The sequence below is a fragment of the Protopterus annectens genome, chromosome 4.part0, assembly GCF_019279795.1.
Source record: "Protopterus annectens isolate FY-2018-M chromosome 4.part0, PAN1.0, whole genome shotgun sequence".
In the NCBI taxonomy this organism is placed as follows: domain Eukaryota; kingdom Metazoa; phylum Chordata; order Ceratodontiformes; family Protopteridae; genus Protopterus; species Protopterus annectens.
This window is the reverse complement of record NC_056733.1, coordinates 502,259,273-502,280,451: the sequence shown is the minus strand read 5'-3', so window position 1 is coordinate 502,280,451 and position 21,179 is coordinate 502,259,273. Positions and strand designations below refer to the sequence as shown.

At 37.0% G+C, this 21,179-nt stretch overlaps 1 protein-coding gene across 2 annotated transcripts in view; it reads left to right on the top strand.

Annotated features, from left to right (window-relative positions):
• Window positions 1-21,179, top strand: part of RPH3A (rabphilin 3A) — a 1,850,086-nt gene that overhangs the window by 1,651,572 nt on the left and 177,335 nt on the right. For both annotated transcript variants that reach the window (XM_044068420.1, XM_044068419.1), the window contains one exon: window positions 14,675-14,801. In XM_044068420.1, coding sequence (XP_043924355.1) covers window positions 14,675-14,801 — 127 coding nt within the window. The remainder of the gene's footprint in view (window positions 1-14,674; window positions 14,802-21,179) is intronic.

The following is a 21,179-nucleotide window of genomic DNA, read 5'->3' as shown; positions in this document are numbered from 1 at the left end:
GTTTTGCCTCACAAATATGCACAATGAGAAATATAAATCAAAGAATCTTTAAAAGTTATGACAAATACATATTCTAGCAGTACTTCACAGGTACATGGCTTTGATTTCATTGCATACAGCTCTTGTCCATCTGCCTGAGCTTTCCATGCACAATAAATTGGCTTGTACATGCTAAATGGAAATTTCAAAGTAAATACAAATATCAGCTTTGTTTACATAAAATGTACTGACTCATTCCATTTCATATGCATGCCAGAATAAACATTAATTTTACATAACTCTATACGTCTATTACTTTTCCACATATACAGAACAAGTAGGTACAACACTCAATATGGGAAGCATTTCTCTGAACTGAACACATACATAAAAGCTGAATGTATTTCCCACATTTGAAAGTGGAAATCACTTAGGAATTTGATGTTAAATGCAAAATGTTTTGAGATGTTTGAATGAGTTGTATCTGGCAACACTGTATTATTTCCCACTTGTGTAACAAATTAATACGCAACAAATTACAGTATACCATTTCCTCTTTAAGAAGGGAAGTCTTATGGCAATACATACACTGATGTTGCAAAAAAGTAAAACTAAAAAGAAAAAAGAAGGTGGTCAAAAACGGCAAAAGGAGAAAAGGCAACAGCCAAAAAACAACGCCAGTTCCACAAAAAGTTTAATTCAGCTTAGCGCCTCGGCATAATAGCCTTCAATGAGTACAAGTTACAAAAACACACCCACTCCAATATATACCACAATTAATTAAACAATTACATAAATTAATCAATCATAAAACAAAATATTATTTAAAGAGAGAGCTTCTAATATAAGAAAGAACTAACAATACTAATAATAAAAAACTTATAATAAACTTTTCCAGTTTACTTCTACATTTAAACCATTAGGTGACATAGTGTTATATTTCAAAATGTAAATAGTTTCTTTAAATAACAAAATATTTTTAATTAATCTATCATCACCTTTCTTATAAAAATTTTTTCTAAAATACAACATTCAAATAGTTCAACATTACTATTATGACACTCCATAAAATGTAAAGCAATTGGACTAGTTAATACTCCTCTTTTTATATCTCTAATATGTTCTTGCATTCTAGTTTTAAATTTTCTCTTTGTCTCACCAATATAATATAATTTACATGGACATCTAATACAGTAAATAACCCCTACAGAGTTGCAAGAAAAATTATTATTAGGTCTAAATAAAATTCCATTAATATTATCAAAATATCGTTTAACATATTTACATATACTACACTGGCCGCAAACACTTGTACCAAATATATATAAATTATAATATACCTTATCAGAAGGAGAAATATAATAAGTTTTTATTAGTTTATCAGATAAATTTTGACCTCTTTTAAAAGATATTTTAGGAATAATTGGGAGAAGTTTATAAAGATTTTTATCTGAAATCAAGAATTTCCAAAAATATTTAATAATATCCCAAATTTTGTTACTACATACATTATAAATAGTAACAAAATAGATATCTTGTATTTCCTGAATAGACGCTTTTGAACATTTATTATTCCCACTAGTAGCACTAACCTTCTTCACATAGGGGGAAAAATTACTATCTTCTCTATTATTATTAATCATAAATTTATTAACATTTCTACAATTATTTTTATCCAATAATTTATTAATACAAAAATCTAATATTTCCATACTATATCCTCTTTTTAAAAACATAATAATACAATCATAAATATTCTTTTCTAAATCTAATTCATTATTACATAATCTGGATAATCTAATAATTTCTCCATAAGGTAAAGCAGACAAAGTATGTGGAGGGTGACAACTAGTTCCATAAAGGAACTGATTACCATCAGTAAATTTGCGGTACACCGTAGTATGGATCTGATCACCTACCACTCCAGATAACAAAATATCTAAGTAATGAACTTGACTACCAAACTGCAAACCATCAAAGTGTAAGTTGTACCTATTATTATTGAGATCTGAAAAGAACTCATGAATATGTTCACTACCACCGCTACAAAGAAAAATCAAATCATCTATGTAGCGGTAGTAGAACAGAACATGATTTTTATAAAATTTATTAGTATACACATACTCCAACTCAAACTTACCCATAAAGAGGTTTGCATACATGGGGGCAAAAGATGCCCCCATAGCAGTGCCTTTTAATTGATGGTAAATAACTTGATTAAAACTAAAAAAATTGTTAGAAAGACAAAAAGAAGTCAAGTCCATTATAAAATGGGTAGTAGGGTTATCACCTAAAAAATAAAATAATGCTTGCAAACCGTCAGAGTGATTGATGTTAGTGTAGAGACTCACAACATCTACACTAACCCAAAACATATTATCTGTCCAAATAATATCACTTAATTTATCAATAAAATCAAAAGAGTCTCTAATATAGGACTCTAATTTCTGCACAAAAGATAACAAATAATTATGAACAACTATACCCATGTTCCGACAAAAATAATTACTTGCCGAGACAATAGGACGACCTGGCGGGTTGATCATATTTTTATGAAGTTTAGGGAGACAGTAAAAAGTAGCTAAATTACAATTCTCCAAACAAAATTTTTTATCAAGGTCATCTTTGGAAATATATCCTAATCTAACACCTTTCTCCAATAAATTAGTGCATTCTTTCATGTCCATGTAAATTATATTATATTGGTGAGACAAAGAGAAAATTTAAAACTAGAATGCAAGAACATATTAGAGATATAAAAAGAAGAGTATTAACTAGTCCAATTGCTTTACATTTTATGGAGTGTCATAATAGTAATGTTGAACTATTTGAATGTTGTATTTTAGAAAAAAATTTTATTAAGATAGGTGATGATAGATTAATTAAAAATATTTTGTTATTTAAAGAAACTATTTACATTTTGAAATATAACACTATGTCACCTAATGGTTTAAATTTAGAAGTAAACTGGAAATGTTTATTATAAGTTTTTTTATTATTAGTATTGTTAGTTCTTTCTTATATTAGAAGTTCTCTCTTTAAATAACATTTTGTTTTTTGATTGATTAATTTATGTAATTGTTTAATTAATTGTGGTATATATTGGAGTGGGTGTGTTTTTGTAACTTGTACTCATTGAAGGCTATTATGCCGAGGCGCTAAGCTGGATTAAAAAAGAAGGTGGTGCCTGCAAGGTTGCCTTAAGTAGTTTAGCAGTTCAGCAAGAAGCATAAATGTAATCGGGTAGCAGGGCTGAAGAGATTTGGTGTTGGCAAGCAATAAATGCAGCTGTTACAAGCAAACGGGCAAGTAAAAAACACAAAAGCTAAGATACTTTAGAATCCACTTAGAGCCTATCGACTCTAAGTGAAAAACGGAGTTACATACATATAATAGGTTCATAGGTTCATAGGTTGGTACTAGGCTTTCGGCCCTAGGGCCTATATAAACCTAGCCATAATAATTCTCTGGCTATTTCTTCCCACACTATTTACTTCCCTGGACCCCTGTCTAGCAGGGTGACTGACATGATCCCCGGGGTGAATTTCCTTTCTCCCATCCAATCATCAAGGTTCCTTTTGAAGAAGACCAAAGAGGTGCCCTGCTTGACATGTATGGGCAGTCTATTCCAGAGTCTGGGGAGTCTCTGGTTAGAAACCTATCCCTCCAGCATGTTTTGTTTATTGTGATGACAAGGTTTAGATCCCTGGAGAGTGTGGCTCTGAGTGATTGGGATTTCTTTAAGTGTAGCATGTCCAACAGTTCTGGGTTTGCCATGGCCTTGTATGTTAAGCAGAGATCGCCTCTGAGTAGACGATATGTTACAGAGTATAGCTGGAGTTTTTTAAGGTGGTCAGCGTAGGGCATCTGCTTTAGGCCTGTGATTCTTTTAGTGAGGTATTTCTGTGGCCTTTCCAGTTGTTGCAGATGTCTTGAGAGGTACATACTAAATGGGGTGTTGTATTCTATAATGGGTCTAATGAGGGATGAGTACAGTGGGACAATGACCTCCTTTTTTCTGGATGAAAAGCCCTTAGTGATGAGGTGTGCCACATAGAAGGATTTTCTGACTGTTGTGGCAATGTGGTTATCGAAGGTGAGACCACTGTCACCTGTGCCCCTAAGTCTCTTATCACACTTTCGGTGTTTAGTATACTGCCACCTATGTGGTAATTCATGGGTACATGCTTTTTTCCAAAGGGGATAACTGTACATTTCTTGGCATTGAGCTTAAGTCTATGGCTCTGGCACCAAGCATCTGTTTCTGTAAGGCCCTTTTATAGAGTATCCACATCATTTGGGGATTCAATAATGGCTCCCAGTTTGCTGTCATCTGCAAACGTTGTTAGCCAGAGTCCCTTAGTGTTGGCCTGTACTTTATAGAAGTAGATGCCAAACAAAAGCAGTCCCAGGAAACCCTGAGGTACTCCACTTGTCATTTGTCTGGAGCTGGATTTGGGGTCGGCTAGTTTTACAGTGTGGGTTCTGTCATTAAGCCAGTTGGCAACCCATTGAGTGATGTAGGGATTAATGCCCAGCTTAGTAAGTCTATCTATGATTCCAGAGTGGAGGATGGTGTCAAAGGCCTTGGTGAGGTCCAGATAGGCTGTGTGAACCACCTTATCCTCATCCACGGCTCTGGAGACTGATCCAAAGAAGTCAGTCAGGTTCAGAAGGCAAGATCGGCCCTTCACGAACCCAAACTAGGTGGGGTCCAGTGTTTGAAGGTTGCCAATGTCTTTGTTTATAAGTTCCATGATAATACATTACATGGCCTTGCAGATCAGGCTCGTCAGACTGATGGGGTGGTAGTTCCCAGGATCCATAGTGGATCCCCTCTTGTGGAGTGGGATAACTATAGCTGTGCGCCACTCATTGGGCACAAAGCCTGAGGCGAGGCTATAATTAAACATGACACTTAGGTGAGGTGCCAGTTCATTTTATAGTTCATGTAGTACACAGCCCGGGATGTCATCTGGTCCCATGGATGCTGTATTCTTAGCTTTGCAGAGTGTGTTTTTTACCTGTGTGGCCTTTATTACCAGCATTTGGCAATCTTCCGGTATTGAGATGGACCGTTTAGGGGGTGAGAGGGGGGTGAAGTTGGCACTGAATTGATCTGCCAGGATATTGGCAATATCCTTGGGATCAGTATATTCAATGCCATTCTGTTCTACCTCAGAGCAGATCTGAGCATTGCCATTTAGATTCTTGACATAGTTATAGAATGCCTTGTGGTTGTCTTTGGAATCTTTGGCAATTTTATGAGACCATAAATAATCATATGCTCATGCCTGGGGGGCAGGGAATGACTGTAAATCAAAAGCATGCAAGCAACTATTGAAAGCCAGAAAAGGTAAACTAAATTATACAGTGGTTGCCTTAAACAGTATGCAAATAAAACCTGCTGCCAAGATATTCTGCAAGGTTAACATGGCATAAGTGGTAAGGTGCTTCATTTGAAGAGGTAGAAATAGTGTCTGGCCTGAAATCTGTGGGGTGAACATACAAGGGAAAGGATAGCTGAAGTGCTTTTACTCAAAGCATTATAATTACTGAAACAGCTCCCCAAAAAATAATAATATAGGCACAATGCCAGTGCCTCAGGAAAGATATTGGAAAATGCTAAGTAAGCATTGTATGAGTGGATTTTTATTGAAGTGTCCAAACAGTGAAAATGTAGACCACAAGTGCAAACCAAGTGGTAGCTTTCTTCCACAAAGTATGCTTATTTGTTAAAATAACATTTCATTTGGAAAATGAAAACACAGGCAATTGATCATGTGAAATACCAAAGGTTTCACAAAATGTAGTTACTTAAAGTATGCACATTTGGTTTAACTTTGAGATTCAGCTAGCCATGTTTTTCGCTTTTGTAAACTAATGTGCTTCTACCAATAGTGCTGTCATGACCTGGCATTAGTAACTGTGTATAACATAAATTAAAATGATATGAGGAGGTAAGGTTTTAGAGTTTTGCTTCTTGTCCACTCACTGCACCCTCAGCTGCTGCTTCTGTTCAAGTCATGTCCTGCTTTTGGTCACTGCTATCTTTATTCTGTAACATTAACATGAATTATGCTGTAGATGTAGATTTTACCAGATTATATTCATTAAAAGTACTTGAAATAGTCACTGGAAAATTTCCAGATTTCAAAGACTAATTTATAAATGTACAGTCTCTGAAACATAGACACTTAAGTAAACAGGATGCTGCAGAAAAATATTTCGAAAAGGCTTGGCCTTGTTCCCATTCAGCATTGGGGCCAATCTGTTATTAACAGTTTTGGCCTTGCATGGATTAGAGTATTGCAGATGTCCTCCCATTTTTACCTGCCAGTTACAGTTTACGTCCATATTGGTGCCCTCCCCTCTGGTTACTAACAGTGAAGACTTCTTGTTAAACTGAAGGTTTCAAAAGAAAGTCAGCTTCCATTTCCTTTTGTCATGAGATCAAAAGAAGATTGAAAGCTGTCTCCATAGTTAATGTAATCTCGATTGTTGCCCTTCTTTATTACTAAATGTTTGGTATGTCTGTCTGAGTTTCTGAATCCAATATGCTGAAACATTCTTTTGTTAAAGAAAACATAACATATTTTCTTGTGTCTCAGTAAAGGATGCCCTGCAAATGTTTTTATAAAAGCATTTTGAGTGTTGCCAGAGTCATTCAGGTTGAGAGCTATGTGCAGTTACTGAATGACATTTGCTTTTATTTTCCCTGCTGTTAAAGCTATAGTGTCAGCTTTAATGACATGCCACAAATAAAAATAAAGAGTGTTGCTGTAGCTGAAGTTTGTAGAATGAAAAAAAAGACTTCCTTAGGATTATAGACTAAAAGAACAGTTATTATTATCCTATCATATAAGGTTTTGATGTATGTGGGATTTAAAAAAAAATATTTGCACTTGCCCCAGTGTTGTGAGGGCTTTAAAGTTGGCTATTTTAGTTTGAGTGGAAGCATACCCCTCAACAGTCCAGATTTTTATTGAATGTTCAGATTTTTGCCTCATATTTTTAATCTGTTTATCATAAGATTTGTAGTTTTATGAAAATCATTTAGACTGAAGTCACTAGCATACGACAAACATTTGAGTTACAGATGTCATATCCTTCAAAAAATACATGTCAATGTAAAAGCTATTATTCTATCAACTTTCTAAGTTTATAAGTGCAATATTTAAACTATGTTCTTATTTTGGGCCTTAATTCACCATTAATTTTGTTTTGGTTCAGATTTCTTGTGCTAAACATTTGAGAAGTATAGAAGTATCGGTATTTACCTATTTTGAGGGTAAAATAATGGGGTGCCACGAATTCCCGAATGGGCCCTTCAATTCCTGAATTCCCTGGTCTTTTTTTTTTCCATATGGGGGCATGTGCAATGATGTCAGCAGACTGCCAGCCTGTCCTAAATTAGAATTTGACTGAGGGATGGGTACGGGATTGGAGTTGTGCCTGCCTCTGTACTGTCTCTCTGTTTACCTTACCTCTATGTTCATAGACAATGAACGCATCTCCCTTTGCCTTCCTTTAAAAACTGAATTAACCAAGTCTTACAGTCAAAGCTCATAGGTAATTGGATACTTCAGACAATCCGATCAAATGGATGAACGGTGAGGGAAGAATTTGTTCAAATTTTTCTTCATTTTTTTTGTATGTGTTTAGCTGTTTGCTTACATTGTTAAGCAGATAACAACAGTAACACACCAAGTGTACTTGGTCTTGTCCTCATACTGTTACTGAACAAAAAACACTACTGCTAAAATATTATAGTTGTGTTTATTCATGTTCAAAAAAGGCTCAAAGCAAAATTGGTTTCCTGTTTCACCAAGTAATCGTTTAAAGCTCACTCACAAACAAACCAATGTAAGAAACACAAAAAGGATTAACGCTGCTGCAACCTCACATCAGATCTTTATGCAATGCACTTGAAGAGTGGCGGCTAGAAGGCATATAAAGAAAACTGAACATTTTCGCTCCCTACACTATTGTCTAACCGTATGCAATTCTTGGGTCACATAACAACTAAACACTGATGAAAGACTGCTTCTCCTTTGTCCCATAATACTGGAGAACACAGCAGTGTATAATCAAAAACAGTTCATGTCAAGTCACACTCGAGCCTTAACATGTAAATCGGCAATATCAAAACATCAATAGCCAAACCTCTCTTTTCCTTGCCAACAGAAAAAAAACCTAACTTGGTCATACCGAAGCAGCTATTGGTATGTCACCTAATCTTTTTGATTCTTTCCAGTTTGCACATGATTCCTTGCTCATCAGTCATTGTTCTGCCACCTACAGCCTAGATGCTACACTTAAAATATTCACAATAAATTTAATACAATCCACAAAATAATACGATTGAATGAATACAATTGTAGCAGCAAAAAACAAGATTAGGCTCACATACTTAGACAGCAACATGAATGGCATTTCGGGAAGTGTAGTTTCATTTTATGGTGAAACAATGCATCACCAGAAGGATTATATTAGGACTGCATGTCTCGGTGGACTCTAGAAAAAACTAGAGGGGTGGGAGGGTGCATTTAGACCTTCCTGCAAAAAACATAAATTAAGAGGAGGTTTATTACATGAATGTTTTCAGCTTCACCGGGAGTCATTTTGTTTTTAATGGGAGATGTTGTCTGTAGTTTGGCATTGAGATATTTGTGTTTTTTTATAGACCTTGCTAATCTACCATTTTGATTAGGGTCATGACTTTATAAAGCAAAATAAGAATTCTAGGAAGTACAAGGCTAAATATGACCCCCCCCCCCACAAAAAAAAAACTATACCTAAATCATAGTAGTTGACAAGTATGCGAAGGACCTGTATTTGAAATTATGGAACCAGACTTTTCTCTCCTATGTGAGAAATGGTGCTTAATGTGCATTGTTTTTTGTAAAATATGTCCCTGTGTAAGTCAAAGTATTCTGCAATTGTATATTCTTCACATGGTTTTCTAGAGGTGTTTTTCCTTGTTTATTATAGTACAGTGGACAAATGTGTGATGTCTTTCTTAAACGAGTTGCCTCTTGATAAAATATTATGCCAAGAAGTCTTACTCGACTACATTTGTAAATGTTATGTGTATATCTATACATATGTATCTAAAATTATATTTATGAATGTGTGTATTACCTATCTTTCTGTAGTTAGATCGATCTTTTTGTATCATAAGTTTCTTTACCTTGTATCGCAGCTGAGATAAGACAGACAAAACTTACAGAGAACAAATCACTAACTGTTCAGGAGCTTGTTAGGGCGATATCAGTTATACTTCTTGGCACTAAAAGATCCCATTACCTGCATGGTGAATGTGACCACACGTTCGGGGTTCAAATCAATACCTGACTAACTTCTGTCCCTAAACTAACTTTCGAGGAGCATATGCCTTTCACTGTTTGCGACATGTTCTGGTTTGCATCTATAGCAAAATATGTCCCACCTTTATTAGCTGCTTAACTTCTTTCTCTGTTTTCTGCTGCTGTATAAAGTATCAGCTTTCCCTATAACTTCTCCCCATCAGTCCCTGTCCACACCCATCTCAAGCAATTTATTGACTCCTAAAGTAAACTAGAAGCCAGTATTTTACTTACACATTCAACACATCACTCAACTCTGCTTTATTCAGGACAGTAAATTGTCATTTTCTTGCATTAGTATGCCTACTCATTTCTTCTTGTAGATGAAGATAAAGGCTTGTTCAAGTGAGTTGCTACATCAAACTTTGCCATATCATTATCATGCAACAAACATAATTGTATACACAACTGCCACAACACAAACGCACACACACACACACACACACACACACACACACACACACACACACACACACACACACACACAGCAGTCTCTTTCTGCATTCTTATAGACACATAACCATGTACACATGTTGTACAGTATATTTATTTATTTTGCAGTATCATTTCCCAGAGTAAACTTCAATTCTGCCCATTAACTTTTGTTGTTAAACAAGCACCATTTAAGCTATATCCTTGTTATATGTATGCAGGTATAATATATATGTATATACGTGATCACCAATGGCATGTAATGGAAAATGCTGTGTTACGCACACCCGTCAACCGTTTCATGCAAGAATTCTGAATGTACCTCTCAGAAAATCTGTTCAAAGCCAAAAACGATGGGATAGGAATCATGGGATAGGAGTGGGGTGCTCCAAAAATATATATTGCTCTTACAAACTTGCTAGAGCAATAGGTTATATGTTAGCATGCTTTTTTTCTGAAGGATATGAAGTCTGAAGCTCAAATAGCAATCATTATTTAGTGTCAGAATACCACAGATTTTATGACAAACAAACCAAAAATATGATACAAAAATTTGGTCCCTGATTTTACCTAAAATTATATACTTACCCCTTTTAAGACACTCAAGTATGTCACAAGGCAATGTGAGCATAGTCAAGAAACACTGTAAATCATTTCACATAAGGACTTGCTATTAAATGCACTCTTTATGTAAGTATATCACCAAGGCTGCTATAATAAGGAAGTACCAACATTTCATTATGTTTTCAGGACTTCACAAGCCATGTATATATCAGTTAATATCTACCAAACAGGAATTAATAACATAGCAGATTTCCTGTGCATAAGAAAAGAATTATATATATAACACTGTATAGCAGAGTGATGTTAACTGCTAAATCTTCACTCATTCCATAATAATGGATTAAACAATATATTTAGTAGGGCAGAACTATATTTGAGCCATAATTCCGATTAAAGGCCAAGACAGTCCTGTAACTATTGTACTGTTGTATTATATGCTACCTAAGCACAGTGGAATAACCTCATAGTATTCTTTTTCTACAGCAGAGAGCACTAATCAACTGCCATTGAGACAGCCTTGCAGCTGAACTCGCGGCAGTCTTTAACTGATAAATACTTGGATATGCTTTAAAACTGAGACAGAAAATTAATTGAGCATGGTTTGGAAATGTTGCCTTTAAGAAAGCAATTCAAGAAAAAGTTCATTTCCAAAATTCTTAAAAGAGTTCTACCATTTTGACTCACAGCTGCCATGATATTGTGGTTGGCTAGAAACTGAGGAATATCTCTGGAGTCAGAGAATGAATGAGAGCATTTATGGTATCACAACAGCATTCTTTTTGTAACTGACAGTTGACCATAGAGATGTAGAGTGGCTCTGAATTGAAAGATGTCAAAACAGTTGACATGGCATCCCAGTCCTATGTAGAAATGAGAGAAAATATGGGTTGATGACGATTAGCCTAGTCTTTCTGCCTAGTTAAAACTGATCATGAGAAGGTGGTGAGAAAAAGCATAATGTCCAGTATGTGATTCTCTAACAGGCGTATAACTTGGAGACAATTCCTCCCCAGTGGGCTAGCCTAAATATGTATTGCCAACACTGAAGCATTTACCAGTGCCTATGTTACCTTGCAAGGTTGCCACTAACTGCATTACAAAACCATAGACTTCAAATTCACAGAGTTTAACTTAACTATGGACTTGCATGACTACTGCAAGTCTGTGGTTGAGGCAACATTTTAACTTTTCTTACTTTAACACATAGGGCTTCCCTTGTCTAGTGGTAAGCTCTTGCCATGCCTTTTATCTGAACAGTTAGTAGTTTTTTATCTGTCTGTGCATTGACCAGTGCTTTGGTTAGACATCCATCCTATGAGTGTTAATTTATGGGAAATGCATTCTTAATTTAAAATTGTGCTAAATTAGTTCTTCCACTGGTGGCTCCATTCTTTGGCATTCTTTTATACTTTTAATGGAGGATTTGCTGCAATGGAGACTGTGTAGTTGTGCCTTTTGATACAGTCTTCCCCTTTTGCTTGTTTTAAAATATGATCTACCTCATCCTGTCTGAGTAACCCTTGGAGAACTGGTCTGGACTGACTTCCTCTGGATGGAGTGTTTATTATACCCTTGTGTTTTCTCTTAATTGAGTATTTTATTCTAAAAGGGTTCTAGCCCACAGCATCATTCAGAAAATTCTGAGCTACATGTGAGCTTTTGAGCTTTTCTAAAGGGTAACTATTTAAGATGTTTGGACTTGCTTGAGCAAGTCCTGCAATGGTGAGACTGAATGCCAGAAAAAACAGACTTACATATATTAAGTCCAAGATAGCCATTTCTTGAAATATTCCCTTTTCCTCTGAGGTATGGCAATCTCAGAGTTAGTATATATAAACTCAGGAGTAGAGGAAGAGAGCAAACCCCCTGCAAAAACAAAAACACGAAGTAGTTTTAAGGAGAACAGACATGTTTAATATTGGCTCTTCTCTTGCATTGTAAGTCTTTTCTTTTCAGCATGTCACTGCCCAATGTTATAAGTGCCAACATTTCAACTGGGAGATGCTCTTGAGTTATGTCTCCTGAAAGGACTCTAACGCAAATATTGTTTGTTCATGAGTTTGCCTCAAGAAAGGCAATTGTTCCTTAATGTTTCGATATCCTCCTGAATTTCCTTTACTCTAGGATTGTCTGCTTTGGCATTGTCTTCAAGCTGGGAAGCACATTTCTCTCTCTCATCCTTGTGCTTATTAAGGATGTCTGTTTAGGGCTATTGCACTTTTTAAGGTTTTTGTTTAAACTGTTAGTGTTCATAGGCTATAGTTGCTTCATTAACAGTATTGTCAGGGTGCTTACCAAGATGAGATCATCCTTGCACTCCTACAACTTGGGGCTGCTTGATCTCAACATTATGAGGAGATGGAAAGATCACCCTAGCTGTAGGGATACAATGTGCTCTGAGGGGGAGTCTTGATGGCTACAGGGTTGATGCAATCCAGTCTCCATATTTCTTCTGTGTTTCTTCATTATCCTGTGGCCCAGTGAGTACATAGGTGACCTGGACAGGATCCAGTCTCAACTCTCTCTCCTTATAGTAGCTACTTTAGCTTTATACATGTCAAAGAATTATGTGGCATACAATGTACAGAGTGGCAATCTTTATGAAAGTATTGATTCAGCTCACTCCCAGGCCTTTGGACAAAGCTAGTGATGAAAATGTTATGTTTTTCATTGTGCCTATTCCTACTAAAGTAAAAGTATTAAATGCATTGATGTTTTCATTCCTGATGGCGTGCAGGAATGCAGCAAACTAAACATTTTTAATCTTATCATAGCAAGGAATAAAATGAATTTCTTGATCCAAAACATATACTTTGCTACTATTTCTCAAGTACAGAGAGTTGCAGTTACTGTATATTTTTACAGTAAGTTAAACTTAGTCCTCCCGAAAACAAAAACTCTTGAAAGAGTATATCTTGCAGAGGATACCACTGCTGTGGATCAAAATCCCCATCCACAAAAAAATAAGTTCATCCCTGTCAATACTGAAGTGCAACTTTAATCTACAGATGGGAAGCAGAAAAGTCTACCCCAGGACTGCTTCCCGTACTACTAATGGTGACATCACCTAAGTACTTTAACCCATGCATGGTTCCCCTCCAGTTATCTACAGTATGATCCCAGTTATTCTCATTAAGGGTAATTTATAATTATCAACCTTAGGATGAGTAAGGGCAACCTATACCTAAATGGGATAGGTTATTGCAAGCAAAAAAGGGAAACTGGCTAGGCTTAAAATGGCCCACAAAGGCAGCTAGCCTAGTACTTAGCTATGAACCTGTAAGAAAATATATTTATTTATTTCTACACATGACTTTCTTCATTGAAACACTATATGTCTGTGTTTTTTTTTCAGAACGGGGAAGAAACAACCAAGAGACATGAAGATGTGGTCTAACTGGCCTGTCTGTATTCTGTTTATGAGCTAAATCTGGGAAATCATTTGTTTGGTTATGTTAGCGTAACTGTTGAGTTGGTATAATTATATCTCGATGTCTATGTGTGTGTGTGTGTGTGTGTGTGTGTGTGTGTGTGTGTGTGTGTGTGTGTGTGTGTGCGCGCGCATGTGTGTATGTGCACATGTATTTTTGCCACTCCACTACAAAAGACAATAATTTCAAGTTGTCCCACTATGCTGTATGTAACAGACAGCTTTTGAAACTTCCAAGTGAGAAACTACAACCTGACTAATTATAAGTTCATCTTTTCTAGAAGAAAGCAGTCTAACTCCCACAAGGCCCTTTATCAGAAGGAACTCTCTAGAAGATAGCATACCACATGACATACAGCTTCCTGTGGCTATGCCATTAGTGTTTAACATTATTTGTCCCATATTTTATATCACGTGTGACTGAAGGTGCATCTCCAGAAAGAAAGAAAAAAATGAGGGTTGTTTAGAAGGAATCCCTACCCTCTTTAATGTGTGTAACTACGTTGTTCTTTTTTTACCTTCTATATGTTGAACAAGCACAAATTATCCTAAGCCCATGTTTATCGACTGAACTCTCTAATGGAGTGTGATGGTTTCCTTTACATAAAAATCTCTGTAGTTCTGCAGTTTAGCATTTATAAAGTATGCTCAGCTCTTAAGTCAAAGCCAGAATGCAGATTTAGTAGCAGTAGACAAACATACATGTAGCTTGGTCCATAACTTTAAAGATCAAACATATTAACCACTTGACTGTCTAGCTATATAACTGAAAATTCTGTGCTTACATGTTATAAATTACATTTAATTAAAATATCAGCTATCAGTAAGTTACCAGATATTGATTCTGAGCTATGTCAGATTAAAATGCATCATTCATTTATTTTCTGTTATTTTTTTTCAGGATCTCTGTTTGTGATGAAGATAAATTCGGCCACAATGAATTTATTGGGGAAACTCGAGTTTCTCTAAAAAAGCTTAAACCAAATCAGAAGAAGAATTTCAGTATCTGTTTGGAGAGAGCCATCCCTGTAAGTATCCAGGCAACTTTTTACATGAACACCTATGCTACACAGGCAAAAGCAAAAAATAGTTGTAGCTCTAATGGAATTTGAATGAGAACAGGGGTTGAATCTTGAGAATAAAAACATTAAACCCTGCTGTACTTTGAATAAATGCATATAACACAGTCAGAACAATTGTAAAAGCCTCAGGGTAATAATCTATAAATTAACTTCTGATAGCCAATGTGATGCACTGTTTATTGTTAACTGTTCCATGATCTTTCAAATGTTAAGAGATTGCGTTAGAAATATGGCTTATTATCTCACAAAGTATCTTCCTTTGATGATATATTACTTATCTATTATGCTCCCCTCTAAAATGTTTTCAAAGTAAATTATAAGGTCTGAGACATTTCTACAAAAAAGGTACAGGATGGTGATATACTTCAACTACTCTAAACGACAAAATATTTATTTGAGGACTTGAAGATTTATTGAGACCTCTTTAAATGGTCCTGTTTGATCAGCAAGGATTCAGTACTGTATGAAATGTTCTCACTGAAAAGCGTTCAACGGTTCAGGCTATTTACTTTCATTTTGTGATGTTACACATACATCTCAACCTCTAAATGCAAGAATTCTAGACTTAGCCAAAAATAAATAGGGGACACAGGTACAAAATCAGGGATAGATTTTAAATATTGCTCTTACAGATTTAGAAAGTTGCATAAATAACAGGTTTTGCTTTAGCATGTCTTTTCTGAAGGATATGAAGTTTGAACCTCAAACTCCTCTCATAATTTAATAACTTCAATCCTCGATAATTTGCCAAAAAAAAAACACAAATTTTAGAAGGAACAGACCAAAAATAGGAGGCAGAAATCTGGGTTCTGCAAAATTATGCACAATTGAAACATAACATGCTACATATTGATGTTAACCGTATCAAAAAGTTATCTTTGTATTTTACACTACATGTGTCATGGAACCGTTTGTGGTTTACACATAGTGAACAACATTAATAATTTTGAGGACTGCTGAACAAGGAGTAATAAAGTTTATGCTACATTTGTTAGTCAAATATTAAAGAACTTCTTTATATTTTTTGCTTATATCACACTAGTAACCTACTACAGTGGAGGGATATAATGCTGTAGAGAATGGTGAACCTGAATAAGTGATTATCATTGTTAACTGGCTGTAAGGACAAGACAGACTATGGAAGTAAGTTTGCAAATAGAGATTATATATATATATATATATATATATATATATATATACACACACACACACACACACACACACACACACACACAAAACCACAACGCACATATATAATTATAAGTTAATGGGTTGGTTTACATTAAGTCCAGCATTTGGTGATATGCTTGCTGGTGTCTGCTTACAAACCACTGGCAGAGCCCATATGATAGAAGCAGAGTCCTTCATATACCTTTTACTACTCTCTGTGCTACTGTTACTGTATATGACGGTTCTGTCATCATTCCTAGCATATCTGGATAGTGACATGTGCAATGAGAGTGTCCTGCTTTTCCAGAAGTTTGTTTTTTGTTATAGTGTCTGCATATAGGCATCTAAAAAACAATGTCTGATTTCAAAGGACTTCAGTGAGCATCAACAATTGCTGTACCACAATTAAAGTATCTCCTACTTCACTGATATTTACATTTACTATTTCTGTGATTGCTGAACCGCAGAGTAAGGGGACATTCTCTTAGTTACTGCAGGCATAGAATTAGCTTATTAGCAAAGGCACTCTCATGCCTATATTTGTACTTGCCCATGTTCAACATGTATTTGCTGACATTTTTGCCTTGTTCCTGAACTTTTCTGTGATTAACTTGATTGGTTTATGTACTCATGTTCTGGGGTTTGTAGAAGGTAGGGGTACAGGAAGCATAGCCTCTCTATGCTTCCACAGTGCTATCTTCATTTAAACACATGAAACATTTGCACAGTGCTAAATGACATGGATCTTCCAACTGTTGTACCATCTGTTGCTATGAGAATAAGTTAAGACATACTGTCACATAGAAGGCCTTGCTATATACACTGGGCAGCTGATTTAACTTTACATGCACAGTGCAAACATCTTCACATAGCACCTTCCTATTGTCATTCTGTACCAGCACATTCAGTAAATGCTTCCAACCCCACATCCGAGAAAGTTTGTCCACAGCAGACTCATAAACCCATAACTGTGGTACAGTGCAATCCAAGCACACTCAAATCCCTTATTTATTCTCCCCCTTAAAGTACAGTCCCCTCCACCACAGACAAGTTATTTACTCCTCCAACCAAACTGTGCAGTCTACTCCCTGTAGGCATCCATTTATATATGTATTCATGTATGTATATGGGAGTACTGCACATAATCTAAACACTATATGATCAACAGTCAAAATATCAACAGCAAAGTTTCTAAAATGCAAAATGTCTAAACTGCAAAACATCTTCAGCAAAGCATCTAAAATGCAAAATGTCTAAAGTGCAAAACATCTAAACACAAAATACTGACAAAATGAATTTATACTAGGGAAGGGTTTATGCCCTTTCCTAAATGTTGTACAACCTCAGAGTTGGTATATATAATTAGCAGGGGGTGTAGGGGTGCAGGGTGGCTTGTCCTCCCTGCAAAAACATTTGCAAAATTTGACAAAAATCTAACCACATACAAACAGTATTGACAAAATCTGACAAAACTGAGTTTTAGTTGACCCTCTGTTTTGTCGACACACTTTGGTCAACAAACAGATGATCAACAATTATGCAAGGCCAACAATTCCCTGGATTGTGGAATATGTCCTTTCCTCAGGGATTGTGGAATCATGGCATTAGTATATATAATTAGTAGTGGGTGTGAAGGGGTGCAGGGGGATTTGGTTCCCTGGAAAAAAAATGTTTTTTACTTTGCTTGGTCCAAGATTAATCCTCAGAGCAAGTGCAGAAACTTGTCGATGTTCAACTGTCAGCATTAACAGCATTTAGTGGAATCAATGTGGATTACTAGGTTCATAGGTTCATAGGTTGGTAATAGGCTATCAGCCCTAGGGCCTATACAAGCCTAGCCATAACAATTCCCTGGCTATTTCTTCCCACAATATTTACTTCCCTGGACACCTGTCTAGCAGGGTGAATGACGCGATCCGCGGGGTGAATTTCCTATCTCCCATCCAATCGTCAAGGTTCCTTTTGAAAAGGGCCAAAGAGGTGCTCTGCTTGACATGTATGGGCAGTCTGTTCCAGAGTCTGTGGAGTCTCTGGGTCAGGAACCTATCCCTCCAGCATGTTTTGTTCATTGTGATGACAAGGTTTAGATCCCTGGAGCATGTGGCTCTGAGGTATTGGGATTTCTTTAAGTGTAGTATGTCCAACAGCTCTGGGTTTGACATGGCCTTGTATGTTAAGCAGAGATCACCTCTGAGTAGACGATATGTGACAGAGTATAGCTGGAGTTTTTTTAGATGGTCAGCATAGGGCATCTGCTTTAGGGTTGTGATTCTTTTAGTGAGATATTTCTGCGGCCTTTCCAGTTGTTGCAGATGTCTTGAGAGGTACATACCAAACAACGCCTTGTATTCTATAATGGCTCTAATGAGGGATGAGTACAGTGGGACAATGACCTCCTTTTTTCTGGATGAAAAGCCTTTAGTGATGAGGTGTGCCACATAGAAGGATTTTATGACTGTTGTGGCGATGTGGTTATCGAAGACCACTGTCCACCTGTGTCCCTAAGTCTCTTATCACACTTTTGGTGTTAAGTGTACTGCCACCTATATGGTAATTTATGGGTACATGTTTTTTCCCAAAGGGGATAATTATACATTTCTTGGCATTGAGTTTGAGCCCATGGCTCTGGCACCAAGCATCTGTTTCTGTAAGGCCCTTTTGTAGAATATCTACATCATTTGGGGATTCAATAATGGCTCCCAGTTTGCAGTCATCTGCAAACTTTATTAGCCAGAGCCCCTTAGTGTTGGCCTGTACTTCAGAGAAGTAGATGCCAAACAAGAGCAGTCCCAGGACTGAACCCTGAGGTACTCCACTTGTCACTTGTCTGGAGCTGGATTTGGGGTCGGCTACTTTTACAGTGTGGGTCCTGTCAGTAAGCCAGTTGGCAACCCATCGAGTGACATAGGGATTAATGCCCAGCTTAGTAAGTTTATCTATGATTCCAGAGTGGGGGATGGTGTTGAAGGCCTTGGCAAGTTCCAGATAGGCTGTGTGGACCGCCTTACTCTCGTCCACAGCTCTGGAGACTGATTCGAAGAAGTCAATCAGATTCAGGAGACAAGATTGGCCCTTCACGAACCCAAACTGGGTCGGGTCCAGTGTTTGAAGGTTACCAATGTCTTTGTTTATAAGTTCCATGATAATATATTCCATGGTCTTGCAGATTAGGCTCATCAGACTGATGGGGCAGTAGTTCCCATGCTCCAAAGTGGATCCACCCTTGTGGAGTGGATAACTGTAGCTGTGCACCACTCAGTGAGCATGAAGACTGAGGTGTGGCTATGATTAAACATGACACTTAGGTGAGGTGCCAGTTCATTTTGTAGTTCATGTAGTACACAGCCCGGGATGTTGTCTGGTCCCATGGATGCTGTATTCTTAGCTTTGGAGAGTGCGGTTTTTACCTGTGTGGCCATTATTACCAGAATTTGGCAATCTTTCGGTATTGAGATGGGCCCATTAGGGGGTGAGAGGGGGGTGAAGTTGGCACTGAATCGATCTGCCAGGATATTGGTAATATCCTTGGGATCAGTATATTTAATGCCATTCTGTTGTAGCTCAGAGCAGATCTGAGCATTGCCATTTAGATTCTTGCCATAGCTATAGAATGCCATGTGGTTGTCTTTGGAATCTTTGGCAATTTTATTTTCGTAACTAGCTTTGGAGGATTTTATGAGCAATCTCAGCTTCTTACTGAGACTGGTAAGGGAGTTTTTTGCATCCTGGGATTTTCCTCTTTTCTACAGCAGTTTCTTCCTTTTGTTGTAAAGTTTGTTTTTAGCAGGGGACCACAAGACTGGCTTCCATTTTTTGGAGGAGAGCGTCTTGGTTCTATTTGGGATGGCATGATTCATGCACGAGTGGAGGTGCTCGTAGTCTTAGTGTAGGATTCAGCAGTCGAACTTTCAATTTTTAGAAGTTTATGTGGCTTACCTGTAAGCTGTCTAAGTCTGGGTTACTTTCCTCACTAGTTTGTCTTGATGTGGAAGGTAGTGTTTTTGGGAAAGGAAGCGATGACACTGCAGCTTCATCTACATCTTCCCTTACAACTGGTAGCATTACAAAAAAATGTCCTCTTCCTTTAACATTGCCACTCTTGGAACAAGTCTCTTGAGAGTTCATGTTTTCATTAATATTCTGTTTCACTTCAGCAGAAGAGGGTTTAGAACTCTACATTTTCTTATCCATCTCACTAACTTAATATCCATTTCTTTAATCTGAGGTCCTCACTTAAATGCCCTTCTCCTGTGTTTTTCTTGTCTGTTTCTATGATGGTACTAACTTTTTTATTTCGTGTTCTCACCTGCAGTTACTATACTGACATCTCTTACAGTATTAGATTGTAGTTGCTCCAGTACTGGGACAGATTTCTCATAAAACACAGCATCCTTTTTGTAAAGTACTACCAGACTCTAGTCTCTCTTGTATTTTTTAATGCTAACCCCTTCCTACTGGTTGTGACTCTAGACCTTTATATGAGTATCCATGCCTTGCTCTCATGTTGTTGCATCACAATTTTCTCATTGCATTTATTAGCCTGCAATGCTGAATCTAGGGATTTTCGTGCCTTATAAATGGAGAAAATAATTTCCTAATAATCAGGAGTGAAACCAGGGGCTACTGTTACAAGATGCAAACATTTCACTAGAGCTGTTTGAATTTCTGTATGTGTAAGGGGATATTATTTCCTACCATCATGAATGCACATTTGACAAGGTAATCATGGTAACAGAATCAGTATTTGAACTTCTCTCCACTGCAGAAATACAACACTCTCTACTAGCTTTGTAGTAGTGCAACAACATAATGTTGACTCACATTCCACATAAACAACTTAATTTGTACTTCTACTACTGGCATTATCTTCTAAACCGCGGTGGTGGTGCTGCGGTAACGTTGTCGCCTCACAGTAAGATGCTATCTGGTTCGATTCTCAGCTGGAGCGTCTTCTGCATGGAGACATGCGTGAATGGGCGTACCTTCGTTGAAGGTTGTGCATCAGGACTGGTAACTTGACATGTAAAAATCAACTACCAATCATTAGCGGACCGGAGTTCTGCTGTGGCGACCCCTAACCAGGAAAAGCCGAAAGACACAAACAGCAACTGCTGGCATTATCTTCTCTATTAGTGGACCAGAGTCTAGCTATGT